A 19,629-nucleotide genomic window follows, 5' to 3' on the forward strand; every position below is an offset into this window, starting at 1 on the left:
CAATTTACAGATGATTCAGTGAGTGCAGCAACCTCATTGCTCTTGTTGATAGAAACATGGAGTGGTCTGCAGTCCCATCAACAATCAACTAGTTCCACTTGTTGGACAATCAGAGGCGGCCTAGTAGATGCGTAGACTGCAACAATCCAGTGGCCACTCTGGGTAATAATAATAATAATAATACATTTAATTTAGAGGCGCCTTTCAAGACACCCAAGGTCACCTTACAGAGCATATATTCATCATAATTTTTTTTAAAAACAAGACATTGTGGAAAAAATAAACAATGGGTGACTACTTATAGGTCTTCATTTGAATCTGGATTATTTAATGTTTCCATCTCCAAATCCCCAGTTACTGTGAAAGAAACAAAACCACATGCAATTAACACTAAGCCAGAAGTTAAGTTGTTAGTTTGATTCCACAGTGTAATAGTGAAACTATTTATTAAGGATGGCACTCAAATCATGCAATCGTCAGTCGGTTCAAGAAGCAAGTTCAGGACAAAGAAAATGATAGTGAGTATTGGTCAGGGTGGCCTGTAAAGAAGTCAAGCCTGTAGGGACTGTTTTATCTCAGACTGTTCAAAGTTCATGGTGTTGTTTTGATCACTCTATGTGTGAGCAGAAACTTAATAATAATATAAGTCATTATAATTGGTGTTAGCTCTAATACAGTGTCAGGTCCAATGAGGTAATAATGTGAGCTTTAATATGGTCTAATTAGTTAATAGATTAATTGACATCAATGTGTAGGTTGAGCGTTCTTATTATTACGGAGGGGCTTTCTCGTGATTCTCATTTGAGTTTAGACCGCTATTTGGAACCTGCTTTTCTCAGATTGGTCCCTGAGAATTTTACTTAGAAAAAAGGTAAGGTTTATGTTTATATATATATATATATATAAATATATATATAAACCTTACAGATTGCGTGGAGGAAACGTTTGGACTAAAAGTAAGAAAGAATGCATTTGATTCTATTATGGATATTTATCAATCATGGAATCAGATAACTCATGTTAAGCTGTTGGCCTAGCCCTTATTAGTATGTCTTGTTTAATGTTCTTACTTATGTATGGACGGTCCATTTGAAAAATCTGAGTTCTGTGCCAGCTACCAATAGAGCCACTCAACCTACAGTTACAGCTAGTTTTGTTTTTGGCTCAGCATTACAGCGCAGCTGGATCAATTCTCTGTATTACACAGAAAAAAAACCTGTCCAATTGCTTTCTTTACTGTTCTTCATTGGTTCTAATGTCACAAAGATCCCCAAGACTCACCAGGTTGCTGAGGCAGGAGACTCTCTAGTTCTGGAAACAAACAGAAATAACATCTTTAGTAGATTACTGTTGCTATGGCAAAGGCTTAGGGTATGCTTATAAAAATAAATTTTTGTTATTCGCTATCATATCGTCAATTTAATGTTGGATATTAAACTAACTTTGGCCTGGTCTCCTCCACTATGCTATACACTATGTAATGAAAGAAATAAGCATTCATCAAAATTATATTATATTTTGTCAACAGTAGTATAATATTTTAACTATGTACATTTTGTCGACAGTTTATAATCATCTTTCAAGCATTTCATTTTTTCCTTGGTAACTATGGTGACTGACCTGCGACTCCATTGGCTGGTTGGACTTGAACAGCCGGTTGGAATGGATCATCTGGTTGGCCTGGATTGGTTGGTTGGACTGGAACAGCTGTTTGGACTGGAACAGCTGTTTGGACTGGAACAGCTGGTTGGAGTTGATCAGCTGGTTGGACTGGAACAGCTGTTTGGACTGGAACAGCTGGTTGGACTGGAACAGCTGTTTGGACTGGAACAGCTGGTTGGCCTGGATTGGTTGGTTGGCCTGGAACAGCTGTTTGGACTGGAACAGCTGGTTGGACTGGAACAGCTGTTTGGACTGGAACAGCTGGTTGGACTGGAACAGCTGTTTGGACTGGAACAGCTGTTTGGACTGGAACAGCTGTTTGGACTGGAACAGCTGTTTGGACTGGAACAGCTGGTTGGAGTTGATCAGCTGGTTGGACTTGAACAGCTGGTTGGACTTGAACAGCTGTTTGGACTGGAACAGCTGTTTGGACTACATTGACAAGGACTGGATCGGCAGGTTTCTTGTAAAAAGCTGAGGAGAAACCAAAGAACAAGCTTCATTAGTTTACCGTGGCGGTGATAAGAATGACCACCCTCTCACAGTCATCAACGTGAGCCGGACGGTGGTCTGAAAAGTTGGCCTTTTGTGCAGGACTCAATGTTGGGGAATCCATAATGTTTTCCTGACAAATATACTTTGGAAAATAACATTTCATGGACATGCTCTTAGAAAGCTGTCATAGAAGGCCCGGTGTGGCTCTGGAGGTCGCAAACTTCCATGAAGGAATATCCAAATCAGGAAGTGAGTGAAATACTACGCAACCACATGGTTAAACCCTGGCCCTGGGATGAACTGAACATCGCCGAAAGGCACTAATTAAACTAATGGGACTGGGGTGCTCTGGAATAGATCATGTGATCTATTCCAATTGGATACTCACGTATCCAATTCTTTAGACGTATGGAAAATGGATGTTCTGGACCTGGGTCAGGGAGAAAAGGAAAACTTAGGAGAACATTGAGAACACCTAACACTCATTTAATAAAAAAGTAGTCTTGTCATTCATGAAACGCGTCGTGTTCAAGCATTCTAAGTCTTCCATTTGACGGACATTTGGCCCTTTCTTTTGCTATGTTCCAATCACTATAAATACAACTCTATATGTATAAATAATAAATATTTGTATGCATATACCTTTATTTTTATATATCTATAGTATATATACATATATAAAGCTATTGATAGATATATCGCTATATATCTTTCTTGCGAGAACTAGAGCTAAACGAGAGTGTGAGTGTGAAAAAACGTTGATGGAATGGATACTTACGACACTTCAGCAGAGAAGTTACAGCAGCAATTACAGCAACAATGCATAATATTATAATTATTCCGAAAATATCCCCAAAAGTTAAACCATCTGTAAGGGGAGAAAATGGAAAGAAACATAAAGGTACCATCATGGCATCAACATGCTCACACACAATGTTAATCCTTTGTCTCAACCTGCAACCTTTGCAATAACACACACTGTGATCCGTGACCCAGCAGCATGTAAGTCAGTAAATCTTTGTGTTTCTTTACATGTGAATTAATAGCACAAACTAAAACAAAGTCACAGACCTTATATCCACCTAGCGGCCAGATACGAAGAGTACAACTGAAACGGGCTACACGCCCCCTTAACATATTGACCGGCCTAGCAACCGCAACGTATTTAGAAGGCACCGGGACTAAAGGTGGTCAAAGAACGAGCCGCTAACGTGATCCTCTCCGTTCAAAGCAGCTAGCTGACCTGTGCCCAATAGCCCATTGACACACTCATATATATTTGGCCATGAAGCAAGACAAGCTAAATGGAAATAAGCTCTGTTGTGCATTTCATTTAGTGGAAGAACGTATATAAATAGATCTAGGCTCTGTACCAATGTTTACAGCAAAATAAGAGAGTCTCAGTTATCTTTGTGTCCCTTCCAATCAGGGATGTAGCACAAAAGACCAAGAATCTCATGCATTTAAAAAAAAACAATAACTAATCTTCTCACCCCCATTGGCTGACTCTACATACTGAAGTTAATTTGGGAATTTTCCCTCCCCCCCCCCCCCGCATTTTCTGTCTTGTGTAAGGATCAAGAGAGGGAGATAAATAGCCTGGCTAACGCCAGACCTCATCTCAATCGACATTGAGAAGAGGTCTGGGAACCACACATTAATTTTCTCGATTTGAGGCGTGGTTTACGATTGCCCGGATCAGTTTTTTGGGCGCTTCGAATGACTATCACATGAGTCGGTAGTACGTAACTCATAGCCATTCGTAATAATTATATCAAATGACGTATGTAGGGGGCCTGCCCGTAATTCCGACACCTCATTGTTCCGACGTCTCAATGGTCCGAAATATTTCCCATTAGATCGACATGCCACACTGCCGACGGGTCAATGTTAAGAAAACGTAACCCATTGGTCCGAAGGGCCGTTTGTCCGACTTTTCAAAAAGGAGGCGCATTAGGCCGACGGTTCAATATGCCGAATAGGCCAACATATAAAGAGTTTTATACCTCACTCGCGCTCTCTCTCTGTCTTTTGTCACTTTGCTCTCCAATATTCAACGTGAACGTGATATGTAGGCCTAGGTTGTATTGTGGTGCTTAGTGAGAGAGAGCGAGAGGGCGAGCGAGAGAGAGAGAGAGAGAGAGAGAGAGAGAGAGAGAGAGAGAGAGAGAGAGAGAGAGAGAGAGAGAGAGAGAGAGAGAGAGAGAGAGAGAGAGAGAGAGAAAATTCTTTACATGTAGGCCTAATCGGCATATTGAACCGTCGGCCTAATGGGCCTCTTGTTTGACTTATCGGACAAACGGCCCTTCGGACCAATGGGTTCCGTTTCCGTAACATTGAACCGTCGGCGTAGTGGCATGCCGATCTAATGGGAAATATTTCGGACCATTGAGTTGTCGGAACAATGAGGCGTCGGAATTACGGCATGGTACCGTATGTAGAGCGACAGAAATTCGATGAGGAACAAGACGAAGGGTCCTTTACTAGCCAGTCTGCAAACTACTGTGTCTCTCTGATGATCAGTGAGCTTCTCTGGCCACGGTCCCGTGTCCACTGGCACATGCTGGTCTGCAGTGCTCTCACTTTTTCCCCCTTCCTACTCTGTCCCCTCCTCATCCTTCTCCTCACCCTAAGAGCAGCCTGCATTTCCCTCACTCTGTTCACCTCCATCATCATCCATCACATCGTCTTGCTCACTACCTGCTAGAGGATGATGGTAGCCTCTTAAACTGCTGATAACTTAACATACAATAAAACAGACCACTTGATGTTAGTGTTGCTAAGCTGCTTTCAGTTTAAAGTGCAACAAAAGATTGTTTGGAATCACTCTGAGTTGCCACTAAATGAGCTCACCTCGTGTCCCATCCTCAGTGACACCAGGAGATGAAGGGGGACCTGCCACTGCTCCACCCTCTGTGGCTGCTCCTGAAAATAAGGCTCATGGGTTAAGCTTGGTTCTCTATTTAATTTTTTTTTCTAGATATTTTATTTATTTAATATATAATGACATTGTAGGTTTAATGCTGATTAATTTATGCTATTGATTAATTCATGTTATACACTGCAATTATGCTCCAAGCAAGATTCCTTGCTGACATCCATCAATCTAAACCGCTGATATAAGCTTATGGTGTGATCCAGATGCCTCGGACACCAGCCTTCCGAGTTGGAAGAGGGGAAATCTCCCAGCTTTCTTGGCGCATTTCACGGAGGAACGTGCCCTTTTGGTCGGGTCCCCTCAGAATACTGTGAGTATACCGAGTTCAATGATGACGGTCTCAAGAAAAATGGCCACGCCGTAAAGAGATTACTTTTCTTTTCTTTGTATTTGTACCACGTTGGTCATTTTAATGTCGATTTTAAATGCTCTTACACACTTGATTACATTGCTACTTTATTCCGGTCACCAATTTATGCATTGCACAGTCTTGCTGTGCGTGCAACACAATGTAAAGTTGTGTTTTCGAGCTGGTTTGCTAAAGAGGCTAAAGTCGCCAACAATGAACAACGACTAGCCAATGACATGACACAATCACAAAGACGAATGGGAACACTATAAGTGCTCCAAGTCCGGAAATGGACTCACAAGTGCAACTCGGAAGGCTGGTGTGTCAGGCATCTGGATCACACCATTAAACCGTTGCTAAACCCTGGTTCTTAAATCGTTGGGCTCGCCTTTCTTTTGAAAGATATCAGTCAGGAATTGTTTTCCCTCAGCTTGCATGTTTTCCTATTCACTTTCTTTCCTTTCTTTTTGGTGACCCCTATTTCCCTTTTTGGGGGAAAGACCTGACTGACGGAGGGCAAATTAGTGCTCCAGCATTATTAGTCGCTCAACCCGCGATTCACCTCATAACTGTTTTTGGGAATCCTCGTTCAGTGGTGGAATAAACCGTGTCCTGTCTGCTGTAAGGATCAACAGAGGGAGACACATGGATTTTCCTCTCTTGGTCCATGTATTTCACGCATCTTAAAAAGAAAACAAATCGAATCTTCTCACCCCCATTGGCTGACTTTACATTCTGAAGATAATTTGGGACTGGGTTTCCTTCCATATCTTTGGGTGCAATTTTGGTTGGGTCTGTTTTTGCTGCACCTTTACTAGCCAGTCTGCAAACACCTGTGTCTCTCTGATGATCTGTGAGCTTCTCTGGCCACGGTCCCGTGTCCACTGGCACATGCTGGTCTGCAGTGCTCTCACTTTTTCCCCTTTCCTACTCTGTCCCCTCCCTTCACCTCCTTCACCATCCATCACATGTTCTTGCTCACTACCTGCTAGAGGATGATGGTAGCCTCTTAAACTGCTTATAACTTAACATACAATAAAACAGACCACTTGATGTTAGTGTTGATAAGCTGCTTTCAGTTTAAAGTGCAACAAATGATTGTTTGGAATCCCTTTGAGTTGCCACTAAATGAGCTCACCTCGTCTCCCATCCTCAGTGACACCAGGAGATGAAGGGGGACCTGCCACTGCTCCCCCCTCTGTGGCTGCTCCTGAAAATAAGGCTCATGGGGTAAGCTTGGTTCTCTATTTTATTTATTTTCTAATTCTTTTATTTATTTAATCCATATGTCAAATGACATTGTAGGTTTAATGCTGATTCATTTATGCTATTGATTAATTCATGTTATACAGTGCAATTTTGCTCCAAGCCAGATTCCTCGCTGACATCCATCAATCTAAACCGCTGATATAAGCTTATGGTGTGATCCAGATGCCTCGGACACCAGCCTTCCGAGTTGGAAGTGGAGAAAATCTCACAGCTTTCTTGCGGCACTACACGGAGGAACGTGCCCTTTTGGTCGGGTCCCCTCAGAATACTGTGAGTATACCGAGTTCAGTGATGACGCTCTCAAGAAAAATGGCTGCGCCCGTAAAGAGAATTATTTTCTTTGTATTTGTACCACGTTGGTCATTTTAATGTCAATTTTAAATGCTCTTACACACTTGATTACATTGCTACTTTATTCCGGTCACCAATTTATGCATTGCACGGTCTTGCTGTACGTGCAACACAATGTAAAGTTGTGTTTTCGAGCTGGTTTGCTAAAGAGGCTAAAGTCGCCAACAATGAACAACGACTAGCCAATGACATGACACAATCACAAAGATGAACGGAAAGGCTATAAGTGCTCCAAGTCCGGAAATGGCGTCACAAGTGCAACTCGGAAGGCTGGTGTCAGAGGCATCTGGATCACACCATTAAACCGTTGCTAAACCCTGGTTCTTAAATCGTTGGGCTCGCCTTTCTTTTGAAAGATATCAGTCAGGAATTGTTTTCCCTCAGCTTGCATGTTTTTCGATTCACTTTCTTTCCTTTCTTTTTGGTGACCCCTATTTCCCTTTTTGGGGGAAAGACCTGACTAACGGGGTGCAAATTAGAGCTCCAGCATTAGCAGTCGCTCAACCCGCGATTCGCCTCATAACTGTTTTTGGGAATCCTCGTTCAGTGGTGAAATAAACCGTTTTCTGTCTGCTGTAAGAATCAACAGAGGGAGACACATGGATTTTTCTCTCTTGGTCCATGTATTTCACGCATTTAAAAAGAAAATAAATCAAATCTTCTCACCCCATTGGCTGACTTTACATACTGAAGATAATTTGGAACCGTGTTTCCTTCCATATCTTTGGGTGCCATTTTGGTTGGGTCTGTTTTTGCTGCACCTTTACTAGCCAGTCTGCAAACTACTGTGTCTCTGATGATCAGTGAGCTTCTCTGGCCACGGTCCCGTGTCCACTGGCACATGCTGGTCTGCAGTGCTCTCACTTTTTCCCCCTTCCTACTCTGTCCCCTCCTCATCCCTCTCCTCACCCTAAGAGCAGCCTTCATTTCCCTCACTCTGTTCACCTCCATCACCATCCATCACATCGTCTTGCTCACTACCTGCTAGAGGATGATGGTAGCCTCTTAAACTGCTTATAACTTAACATACAATAAAACAGACCACTTGATGTTAGTGTTGATAAGCTGCTTTCAGTTTAAAGTGCAACAAATGATTGCTTGGAATCCCTTTGAGTTGCCACTATAGGAGCTCACCTCGTCTCCCATCCTCAGTGACACCAGGAGATGAAGGGGGACCTGCCACTGCTCCCCCCTCTGTGGCTGTTCCTGAAAATAAGGCTCATGGGTTAAGCTTGGTTCTCTATTTTATTTATTTTCTAGTTCTTTTATTTATTTAATGTGTGTGTCAAATGACATTGTAGGTGTAATGCTGATTCATTTATGCTATTGATTAATTCATGTTATACACTGCAATTTTGCTCCAAGCCAGATTCCTCGCTGACATCCATCAATCTAAACCGCTGATATAAGCTTATGGTGTGATCCAGATGCCTCGGACACCAGCCTTCTGAGTTGGAAGTGGGGAAATCTCACAGCTTTCTTGCGGCACTTCACGGAGGACCGTGCCCTTTTGGTCGGGTCCCCTCGGAATACTGTGAGTATACAGAGTTCAGTGATGACGCTCTCAAAAATGGCTGCGCCCGTAAAGAGAATTATTTTCTTTGTATTTGTACCACGTTGGTCATTTTAATGTTGATTTTAAATTCTCTTACACACTTGATTACATTGCTACTTTATTCTGGTCACCAATTCATGCATTGCACAGTCTTGCTGTGCGTGCAACACAACGTAAAGTTGTGTTTTCGAGCTGGTTTGCTAAAGAGGCTAAAGTCGCCAACAATGAACAACGACTAGCCAATGACATGACACAATCACAAAGATGAACGGAAAGGCTATAAGTGCTCCAAGTCCGGAAATGGCGTCACAAGTGCAACTCGGAAGGCTGGTGTCTGAGGCATCTGGATCACACCATTAAACCGTTGTTAAACCCTGGTTCTTAAATCGTTGGGCTCGCCATTCTTTTGAAAGATATCAGTCAGGAATTGTTTTCCCTCAGCTTGCATCTTTTTCTATTCACTTTCTTTCCTTTCTTTTTTGTGACCCCGATTTCCCTTTTTGGGGAAAAGACCTGACTAACGGGGGGCAAATTAGAGCTCCAGCATTAGCAGTCGCTCAACCCGCGATTCACCGCATAACTGTTTTGGGAATCCTCGTTCAGTGGTGGAATACACCGTTTTCTGTCTGCTGCAAGGATCAACAGAGGGAGACACATGGATTTTTCTCTCTTGGTCCATGTATTCACGCATTTAAAAATAAAATAAATTGAATCCTCTCAACCCCATTGGCTGACTTTACATGCTGAAGATAATTTGGGACTGGGTTTCCTTCCATATCTTTGGGTGCCATTTAGGTTGGGTGTATTTTTGCTGCACCTTTACTAGCCAGTCTGCAAACACCTGTGTCTCTCTGATGATCAGTGAGCTTCTCTGGCCACGGTCCCGTGTCCACTGGCACATGCTGGTCTGCAGTGCTCTCACTTTTCCCCCTTCCTACTCTGTCCCCTCCCTTCACCTCCATCACCATCCATCACATGTTCTTGCTCACTACCTGCTAGAGGATGATGGTAGCCTCTTAAACTGCTTATAACTTAACATACAATAAAACAGACCACTTGATGTTAGTTTTGATAAGCTGCTTTCAGTTTAAAGTGCAACAAATGATTGATTGGAATCCCTTTGAGTTGCCACTATATGAGCTCACCTCGTGTCCCATCCTCAGTGACACCAGGAGATGAAGGGGGACCTGCCACTGCTCCCCCCTCTGTGGCTGCTCCTGAGAATAAGGCTCATGGGTTAAGCTTGGTTCACTATTTTATTTATTTAATACATATGTCAAATTTTATTGTAGGTGTAATGCTGATTAATTTATGCTATTGATTAATTCATGTTATACAACGGGGGACCTAAATCCAGCGATCTGATTGGTTCCCAACTGTTGTATAATGAGCATATACATAACTGCTATGACGCCCGATCATTTTGTGAAAGTTTGCATATCACTCCACGCCTGGAAGTAGAAACAGTTACAAAGTAAAACATGTGTTGGATGATGGAGAGGGTGTAAATGTTGTTACTCCGGGAGTGAGCAAGGCGATGGAGAGACTAACGAAAGCTTAGGCACACGGCGAGTGAACTGCTCCATAGGATAAATTGCCGGCGAACCGCTCTATCGGAGCCTTCTCTCGGAGGGACGCTAAAGTGTGTTGCATAGCGACCGTCGATGCATAGCGGCAGCCAGGAGGGACTACTTTTTTGTATTCTTTAACAAAACGGCTACTTTGACTTTCTTTGTTTCTTTTTAAATGTAGTGTGTCTATGACTTTCGTTTCGCCATAACAGTAACCGTTGTATAAAAGCAATAGATCACTTCAGTCAGTGGCATGTGCTCATTATATCGCGGTCCTATACCACTGTGAAGGGGGTCGCCGGCCCTCCGCTGCACGTCGGGGCCGGCCAACGCCCCTTAACAGTGGTATAATGGGCACATACATACCACAGCCTGGCGTGATCTATTGCTTAAATATACACTGCAATTTTGCTCCAAGCAAGATTCCTTGCTGACATCCATCAATCTAATCCGCTGATATAAGCTTATGGTGTGATCCAGATGCCTCGGACACCAGCCTTCCGTGTTGGAAGTGGGGAAATCTCCCAGCTTTCTTGCTGCATATTACGGAGGCGATACCTCTTTCGGTCGGGTCCCCTCGGAATTCTGTGAGTATACCGAGTTCAGCGATGACGCTCTCAAGATAAATGTCTGCGCCCGTAAAGAGAATTATTTTCTTTGTATTTGTACCACATGGTCATTTTAATGTCGATTTTAAATGCTCTTACACACTTGATTACATTGCTTCTTTATTCCGGTCACCAATTTATGCATTGCACGGTCTTGCTAAGCGTCCAACTCAATATGTAAAGTTCTGTTTTCGAGCTGGTTTGCAAAAGAGGCTAATGTCGCCAACAATAAACAACGACTAGCCAATGACATGACACAATCACAAAGACGAATGGGAACGCAATTAGTGCTCCGAGACCGGAAATGGCGTCACAAGTGCAACTCGGAAGGCTGGTGTCTGAGGCATCTGGATCACACTATTAAACTGTTGTTGAACCCTGGTTCTTAAATCGTTGGGCTCGCCTTTCTTTTGAAAGATATCAGTCAGGAATTGTTTTCCCTCAGCTTTCCCTCATCTTTTTTTATTCACTTTCTTTCTTTTATTTTTTGTGACCCCGATTTCCCTTTTTGGTGGAAAGACCTGACTAACGGGGGGCAAATTAGTGCTCCGGCATTAGCAGTCGCTCAACCCGCGATTCACGTTTTCTGTCTGCTGTAAGGATCAACAGAGGGAGACACATGGATTTTCCTCTCTTGGTCCATGTATTTCACGCATTTAAAAATAAAATAAATCGAATCTTCTCACCCCATTGGCTGACTTTACATACTGAAGATAATTTGGGACTGGGTTTCCTTCCATATCTTTGGGTGCCATTTAGGTTGGGTGTATTTTTGCTGCACCTTTACTAGCCAGTCTGCAAACACCTGTGTCTCTCTGATGATCAGTGAGCTTCTCTGGCCACGGTCCCGTGTCCACTGGCACATGCTGGTCTGCAGTGCTCTCACTTTTCCCCCTTCCTACTCTGTCCCCTCCCTTCACCTCCATCACCATCCATCACATGTTCTTGCTCACTACCTGCTAGAGGATGATGGTAGCCTCTTAAACTGCTTATAACTTAACATACAATAAAACAGACCACTTGATGTTAGTGTTGATAAGCTGCTTTCAGTTTAAAGTTCAACAAAAGATTGTTTGGAATCCCTTTGAGTTGCCACTAAATGAGCTCACCTCGTGTCCCATCCTCAGTGACACCAGGAGATGAAGGGGGACCTGTCACTGCTCCCCCCTCTGTGGCTGCTCCTGAGAATAAGGCTCATGGGTTAAGCTTGGTTCTCTATTTTATTTATTTAATACATTTGTCAAATGACATTGTAGGTGTAATGCTGATTCATTTATGCTATTAATTAATTCATGTTCATACAGTGACATTATGCTCCAAGCAAGATTCCTCTCTGACAGCCATCAATCTAAACAAATAGAATCCTCATTCAGTGGTAGAATTTATTCATTTTTGTCCTGTCTTCCACTATTATAATTTTTATAAGCAAAGTTAAGTCACCCATAATGTTTAAACCACTTCAGACCCTTCAGCTGTGACATACCTGGTGGTTTATAGAGTGGATTTTCCATGGGCAGGCTGGTGTTGCTGGTCCTCACAGGGGTCCTCAGCCTGCAGGAGAACTTTTCAGGGGTATCAGAACTGCTGATATTCTTCAGCTCGTCACCCTTGGTCCACTCTCCTTCGTCTTTCTTCCATTCGTAGGAGACCGGTCCCAGATCCTGGGTGTCCGCGGAACACTTCAGAGTACAAGTGACGTTACACAGAGGCTGGGTCTTTATACTGGGCGTCGGAGGAGGCCCTGGTCGGGTGAAAAGAACACAAGAACATCATTGTGTATCTGCACCCCTGAAGTACAAGGTCACATCTCCCCATGTCAGGAGGATAAAACCACACACTTTGTTTAACTTTAAGAATACTTTGTATAACTCAATCTCTATGAAATCTCTCTCTTATTTGTGCTTACTGTTGCTCAGTTGTCATGTCACGCAAAGTTTGTTAATTCTGTTGAGCCAAGTTAATACCACCTCATGTCTTGTCATTCACTTCCTGTTTTATTTTGTAGTTCCCTTTTCCCTCTCGTTTCAGGCACTTGACTTTCTCAACTGTGATTGCCTCCCCGGTCTCTGATTCGTCTCACCTGTGTTCCCCTCCCTCATGTATAAATAGCCCTTGTTTTCCTTTGTCTAATGTCAGTTCGTCTTGCGTCCCCAGCGTATTGTCAAGCCTCAGGATTTGTTAGTTTTTGACACTTGCAGACACTACTGTATTTAACTGTGTTTTGTAAACTCCTAAGTGAGCACCTTTTGGTTATAGTTTTGTATCCTCCATGAGTGTTTTTTGTTACCTTTTTCTAGTAAAGCGTTTTTGGTTTAAACATACTGCCGTCTTCTGAGTTTTGCTTCTGAGTCCTTGTCCCTGAGTCGAGTCGTGACATCAGTCTATCGTTTCAAACTCGTCTGCAGTGGACAGAAAAGCTATAGAGGCTTAGTGAAGGACACCAGCCCCTCTCTCTATGGACGGTTAAGTTCTGCCCTCACCCAGAATCTGCCTGCCCTCAAAAATGAAATTATTTATTTCATTTCTATGCATATTTGCGAACCGCGGGTAGAAGGTTGGGTTACATTTGGTCTGAAATTCTGAATATCCCAGCACTGCATATGCAGCCCAGCCACATCATCACCATTGGAGCACAAATTGTCAGTGCCAAATGATAAGATACATGCTTAAGAGAGAGGCCGATTTGTTCTATTGTTATTTATTGACATTTGTAATTTCTTTCACTTCATGTTCACTCTCCTCAAGACTATTTTATAACATAGCCTAACTGGCTGCACTACCGAGTACATTAGGCTACTAATGAAGATCTAATACTGTCTCAGCGGTGAGGCTTAAAGCAAATGTCAGGCCAAGTCTGGACAATAAAGTCCTATTCTATTCTAATGACTTTGTTGTATTTGAAATGAGATGAGATAAACCTGATTTCTTTGGGGCTCAGACCAACAGACAGATATCCCCCCCCCCACACACACACACACACACACACTTACTGATGACTTTAACCTCATGAGTCCCGACTGTTCCAAGATTTGTCTCCAAGGAGAACTGTCCGCTATCAGCCAAGGTCAAAGGATTGATGACCAACCGCAGGGTTTGTGGATCCAACGTTGTGCGTCCTCTGAATGACCCATAGTATGTATGGCCGCTCGGATCCCAATCCACCACCAAGGCGGTGCCGTACTTCCACCTGATGCTGTCGATTGGATTTTGAACAGTGGAAACGTCTGGCTCCAAGGTGAGCGTTGTTCCCACTTCTAAATATTTAGGTTCTCCTTGAGCTGCAACAAAAAACAAAAACTTGTTACGCGGAAAACTGGACAACATTTCGCAGTCCGACATGCTTGTTGCTCATTCATGACAAACGTTGATTTGTGTGACACCAAAGGCCAGCAGGTGCAAAGAGGATGACCCAAGCTGTCTGTAGCGTGGTGGCCGCCGACCGGTTTTTTATTTGTTATTTAATATAACAATAATCTTTCTCATTTTGAAAAATAATCTGTGTTAATTACATGTTAATTACATGAAAATAATGAATTTACGGTACTTTAGAAAGTGTTTCGAACTCTCCAGAATGATATGTACATTCCGTTTCACGTTCAACGTTAATATTTTGGGTCTCACTCATTATACTCGACTCCGTTAATATCGTTACATTAACAGTCAAACTTGGAACAATCTATACGATCACAGAGACAGAACAGATATAAACTGGCAGCGTAGGCCTACATGTTTGAGTATGAAATATATTCAGACGATGTGTGTGCGGAGAGAGGAGCGGTTCAGTGTGATGTAAAACAATTACCTACCAGCCAGGACTCCTAGGACGGCCGACAGCCAGAAGAAGAGGGTACTGGAGAACCTCATGTTAACCACGAGCAACATGTTAAACACGCAACAATAATACTAAAGCATTAACAAGAAGGTCCACCGAGGGCATACACACAGCTATCACACAATGAGGAAGATGAAGTCGAGTCAATTCGTTTTTTTTTACAAACTCCACCACATCCACATCCATATACACATCCTGCACACAGTAACACACGCACACACACACACACACACACACACACACACACACACACACACACACACACACACACACACACACACACACACACACACACACACACACACACACACACACACACGTATTATCAGGCCCGCTGCTAAGCTTTTAGAGGCCCTAAGAATTATTTGTCATAAATTGGTCCCACACACACATGTCATCATAGAGTATAAAAATAACATCCTCAGCAGCCCCATCAGTAATATATAAAGTAAGATATAAATAATATAGGCCTAAGTAATACATACAACATTCCTAGCATTACAATATAATAACAACTGCAGGCTCCAAAGATGAAAGTGAATATGCACATGAAAAAGGTATAAAAGGAAGTAATCAAAACAAACAAACATCCAAACAACTATTTTTCACACACCAAAAAACGACCTCAAAGTGCAGTATTGTCCTAATCAGAATATTTTCCCCACACTATGCAGAATTGTAACTGTTGGATAGTGGGCAATACTAAATTGCGTATGCATTCTAAGCAGCTGCAGGAGGCTTTACAACGGTGCACGACGACGATGATGAAAATGATATGAACACTTTATTTCCGACTCAGGTCCATAAATAGCACAAGACAAATACAATACAAAAATATAGAAATTCAGTTTATATACAAACATTTCAGCCAGTGTACCCTCAGGCTGGCGGTATAGCGAGCACAGCTCAGAGTGGGTTTAACAAGTACCACAATGATACCATTCCCAGATTCCTCCAATCGTTTCATGAATTTAAACATACGATTTCTTGAAAGTGAATGGAATGTGCTCACTCCTGCAGTGACAAACATCTGGCTGGCACTGCCCCCTCTTGGTAAGGATGCGCATAGCATCATTGTACGCAACTTTCAGCCTCTGCATGCTAGATCTTTTGTAGCTTAACCATAATTGGGCACAGTATAGCGGTAGGTATACAATATGCTTTGAACAGGGCTACCTTCACCTGTGGTTAACAAAAGCTGAACTTGCGGGCGGTGGTGTTTGCCTGGGTGTATAGTTTGCAGCAGGGGCGATTCTAGGTTCTGATTTTTGGGGGGGCTCAACCCAAGGAAACCACAGGGGTCTATGAAGTATATAAAGTCCTGTCCAAGATTTTTTTATTCCAGAACCTTTATTTTCTTAGTTACTATGCTGTTGATGTCTAAGCCAATAGCTGGCAGTGTCAGCTAAATAATGCAGTTCTGAACCACTAAAGTGATGAAAGGAGAAAAGACTGTTTGGATGAAGGAATAATCAATGGATGTGAACTGTAATAACAAGTCAATCGATGTGAACAGTATAGTCAATTTCCTTTGTGTAAGTTTCACTCAAAAATTGCCATATTTCCCCCTTTTTATATTTACACAGTTACTGAAACACATTGGTACAACATGTACTAGATTAATAATATATATATACCTACCACTATTTCGGGAGCACTAAACTATGTTGTCTCATTTTCAGGGACCCATACATTTTTGCAAAACTTTTGATGCAAAAAAATCTTGTTCTGATGCAAATAAAAGGGTGCTAATTTTCAGTTGAAATTTTTTTTGTGCCTTTATTTTATCAGCTGAGGGCGTTTTCATTGCCATAACAACGTGAGCTAATCAACAAGTACAACATGTTCTAGACCAGTGGTTCTTAATTATTGAGTCATTCCCCCCCTAGGAGAAATTTTTTCGTGCCCTCCCTGAATTGAAATAGCCTACTATTGAGAACCTGCTAACAACGAACAATCGAACAAAAATGTATAATAGAACCATCGCAATGACTCTTAGCCTGCTATATTAAGGTAAATCAAGCCAAAAAAGTTGCATAGTTCCCTATTCACTCGTGTCTGATCTCTTTTCTGGTCCATTCTTCTTTTTTTCCACCGACAGTCGCCTCTTGGGTCCCTTATCAGTCGATTGATCCATGATGTAGGCAACAATTGCCTCGCAACTGGCTGTTTATATCTAGCCGGTGCCATGTTTGGGTGTGTGTCTGTGGCGTAAAGCATTTTCGAAACTACAATCTGACTACATTTTCGAGGCGCGATTTGATACTTCCGCTGCGTCACATCCGGATTGTGTCGGTCCGAACAGAGCAAGTTGCATATGCGCTTTTTCCTTGGAGAGGCGACATGGGGCAATGACACACCCACCAAACGACCCAGAAATGGTTGCAGAACCATCAGAATAACTTTCAACCTGCATAATTAATGTGATTTTGGCTAAAAAAGTTGCATAGTGGGCCTTTAATTACAAATATTTTTAAACAGTATACATTGGTCCCTTGTCAGCTTCATCAGCTTATTCCCTTTCAAAAAAATAATATATGTTCATCTTTCAAGCATGAGTAAAGACACCAAGTCCATCTGTAATGACTTTGTAAGATCAAAATTCTTGTAAAACTTCTGAGCGGTATTGTTATTATGTTTATTTAAAATAAAATAAGTAACTTATTAAAATAAATAAATAAATAAGTAAATACGACACTAAGTCCTGTCTGACACCTTTTATCAGCTGAGGGCGTTTTCATGAGTCTCATAGGATTAGAACATGTTGTACTTGTTGATTAGCTCACGTTGTTATGGAAATTAATATGCCCTCAGCTGATAAAATAATGCCAGTGTTTTATTTTAACTGAAAATTAGCACCCATGTCAAATTCTTCAGCTCTTTGCACCTTATCATGCTTATCATGCTACGCAGCATTACAAGCCTCTGCCGACTAAAACATTAAGCAATTCAAGAAGAAGCATAGATAGAATCGCCTTGTAGAAACAGCAACAGTCATGTTTTAATCCATACTCAGTGCAGATATTAAGGAGTTGCTGTAGTCCAGCACTACTTAGGCTAATAATGACCAAATCATCTGCATACATAAGGTGGTTCATCAACATTTCTCCAGTTAAGCACCCTGTTTTACAGGCTCTGAATTGCATGGACAATTCATTGACATACAAGTTGAATAAAATAGGAGACAAGGTTCCACCCTGCCTAACGCCATTGTCAACTCCAAAGGAGGCTGATATACTCCCTCCCCATTTAATCTGCATCTTCTGGTGAGCATACCAGTATATCAGAACCCTCACAATATACCCAGGCACGCCCCTTCGTGTTAGCTTCATGAATTGTTTCCTGTGGTTAACTCTATCAAATGCATTGGAGGCATCAATAAAGCACATAAAGACAGATGAATTTTGAATTTGGCCCTGTACAGGTTCACATTTTCCTTGAGTGCATGTATACACATGTCTGCCCCATGGTTTGGTTTAAAACCAAACTGATTGTCACAGAAAGAAAGATACCCAGTTACTCTATCAAGTAGAATTCTTTCCATCGCTTTTGATAATATGCTGGCTAGCGCTATGGGCCTATAATTATCCATCCAACTTACACTCCCAGCTTTGTCCTTAAGCACTGGGACCAGCAAGATGGATAATATTGAATCCGGTAAGTAAGTAATAATACACCCATGTGCCACTTAAGCGTTCCTGCCCCATTGGTGACGGTAGATATGTTTGAATGAGTTTCAGTTTAGAAAAACTGCGCTGAGAAAGGATGCACCTCAATATTGCTTAGGGCTGGTTATTGACAGGTACCTCACGATTCAATTCAATTTGATTCTTTAGATCTTCATTCGATTTGATATCGTTTCGATTCGATATTGATCCAATTGCTTCGATATCGATTCAATAATAGGTGCAGACGCCAAAAATACCTAAATATTATTTAGAATTAACCATTTCATAATGAATTAATCACTTCATTGTGCTTTAAATAGGAAAAAGGGAATACACCATTCATTGTATATTATTGTTCCTGAGCCAAACTTGCAGCATAAAAGTAATAGCTAATCATAACATGGACAAATGTAAAAGGGCATGTACATTTAGGCAAACTTGCTTCTAGATTACAATGACTGAGTATGCTTCTTTGTACTTTTTTTTTTTTAAATAATCAATTAAAAAAATGTCTGGATCGAAATTGGATCGAGAACAAATAAATTGCAGTGCATTGATGAATCGATATTTTTACCCAGCCTATTGATCCTCCAACCTCCTATCTTTATTCAGATCATTAAGTAGCTTTATTGACATTGAAGAAAGCTATCTCAAGTGAATATAACTGATCTACCTCATCCTCATCTTCAAACCGCTTATCCGGGGTCGGGTCGCGGGGGCAGCAGCTCCAGCAGGGGGCCGCAGACCTCCCTTCCCCGGGGCCACATTGACCAACTATGACGGGGGGGATCCGAGGCGTTCCCAGGCCAGTGTTGAGATATAATCTCTCCACCTAGTCCTGGGTCTTCCCTTGAGGCCTCCTCCCCACTGGACGTGGCTGGAACCTCCCCCTGGGAAGGCGCCCAGTGGCCATCCTTAACAGATCATGGACCCCTCAACTGACTCATTTCTAAGCAGAGGAGCAAAATACATTTGCATATCTCGATGATTGTCATGTTAGTTAATGTATCTGTCTCCATCTTTTGCCAATGAGGTAACAAAATAAAGATTGAGCCAATAGCCCACTGATGAAAGCCCTTTCCTTTGCAGCATTATAAAAATAAATTATAATAAAATAAACTGGGTGTCACTGGCAAACATGTTTGTATCAATGGGAGAAATTACCGCTCAACACCCAAAATGTCACCAAAGAAAATGAAAGCGAATTCTTCAAATTTGAAATAGTATTTCCGACATGGTTAATGTAATGGTATAGGCGCGTTCATGGTCCTAGTGATAACGAGACGGCTCGTCAGTAATGACGCTGACGCTTATGCGTGTTCCCGACAGCG

General features: G+C 42.1%; 1 protein-coding gene across 6 annotated transcripts in view; it reads right to left on the minus strand.

The window, feature by feature from the left end:
* Positions 1-288: 288 nt before the first annotated feature.
* The window catches only part of LOC130380391 (uncharacterized), a 55,483-nt gene continuing 36,142 nt past the window's right edge, over positions 289-19,629 (minus strand). Inside the window, exons 1-13 of one of the 6 annotated variants that reach the window (XM_056587578.1) lie at positions 14,605-14,799; positions 13,789-14,076; positions 12,282-12,539; positions 11,908-11,979; positions 9,765-9,836; positions 8,199-8,270; positions 6,583-6,654; positions 5,011-5,082; positions 2,936-3,025; positions 2,546-2,587; positions 1,621-2,136; positions 1,282-1,311; positions 289-357 (exon numbers count right to left, since the gene is read on the minus strand). In XM_056587578.1, coding sequence (XP_056443553.1) covers positions 299-357; positions 1,282-1,311; positions 1,621-2,136; positions 2,546-2,587; positions 2,936-3,025; positions 5,011-5,082; positions 6,583-6,654; positions 8,199-8,270; positions 9,765-9,836; positions 11,908-11,979; positions 12,282-12,539; positions 13,789-14,076; positions 14,605-14,680 — 1,719 coding nt within the window. In that variant the 5' untranslated portion in view covers positions 14,681-14,799 and the 3' untranslated portion in view covers positions 289-298. Of the gene's footprint in view, positions 358-1,281; positions 1,312-1,620; positions 2,137-2,545; positions 2,588-2,781; positions 3,026-4,791; positions 5,083-6,582; positions 6,655-8,198; positions 8,271-9,764; positions 9,837-11,907; positions 11,980-12,281; positions 12,540-13,788; positions 14,077-14,604; positions 14,800-19,629 lie in introns of those variants that run through there. The other 5 variants (XM_056587577.1, XM_056587579.1, XM_056587580.1 and 2 more) reach the window with 5 other exon arrangements.

This window comes from Gadus chalcogrammus, chromosome 4 (assembly GCF_026213295.1).
Source record: "Gadus chalcogrammus isolate NIFS_2021 chromosome 4, NIFS_Gcha_1.0, whole genome shotgun sequence".
Classification (NCBI taxonomy): domain Eukaryota; kingdom Metazoa; phylum Chordata; class Actinopteri; order Gadiformes; family Gadidae; genus Gadus; species Gadus chalcogrammus.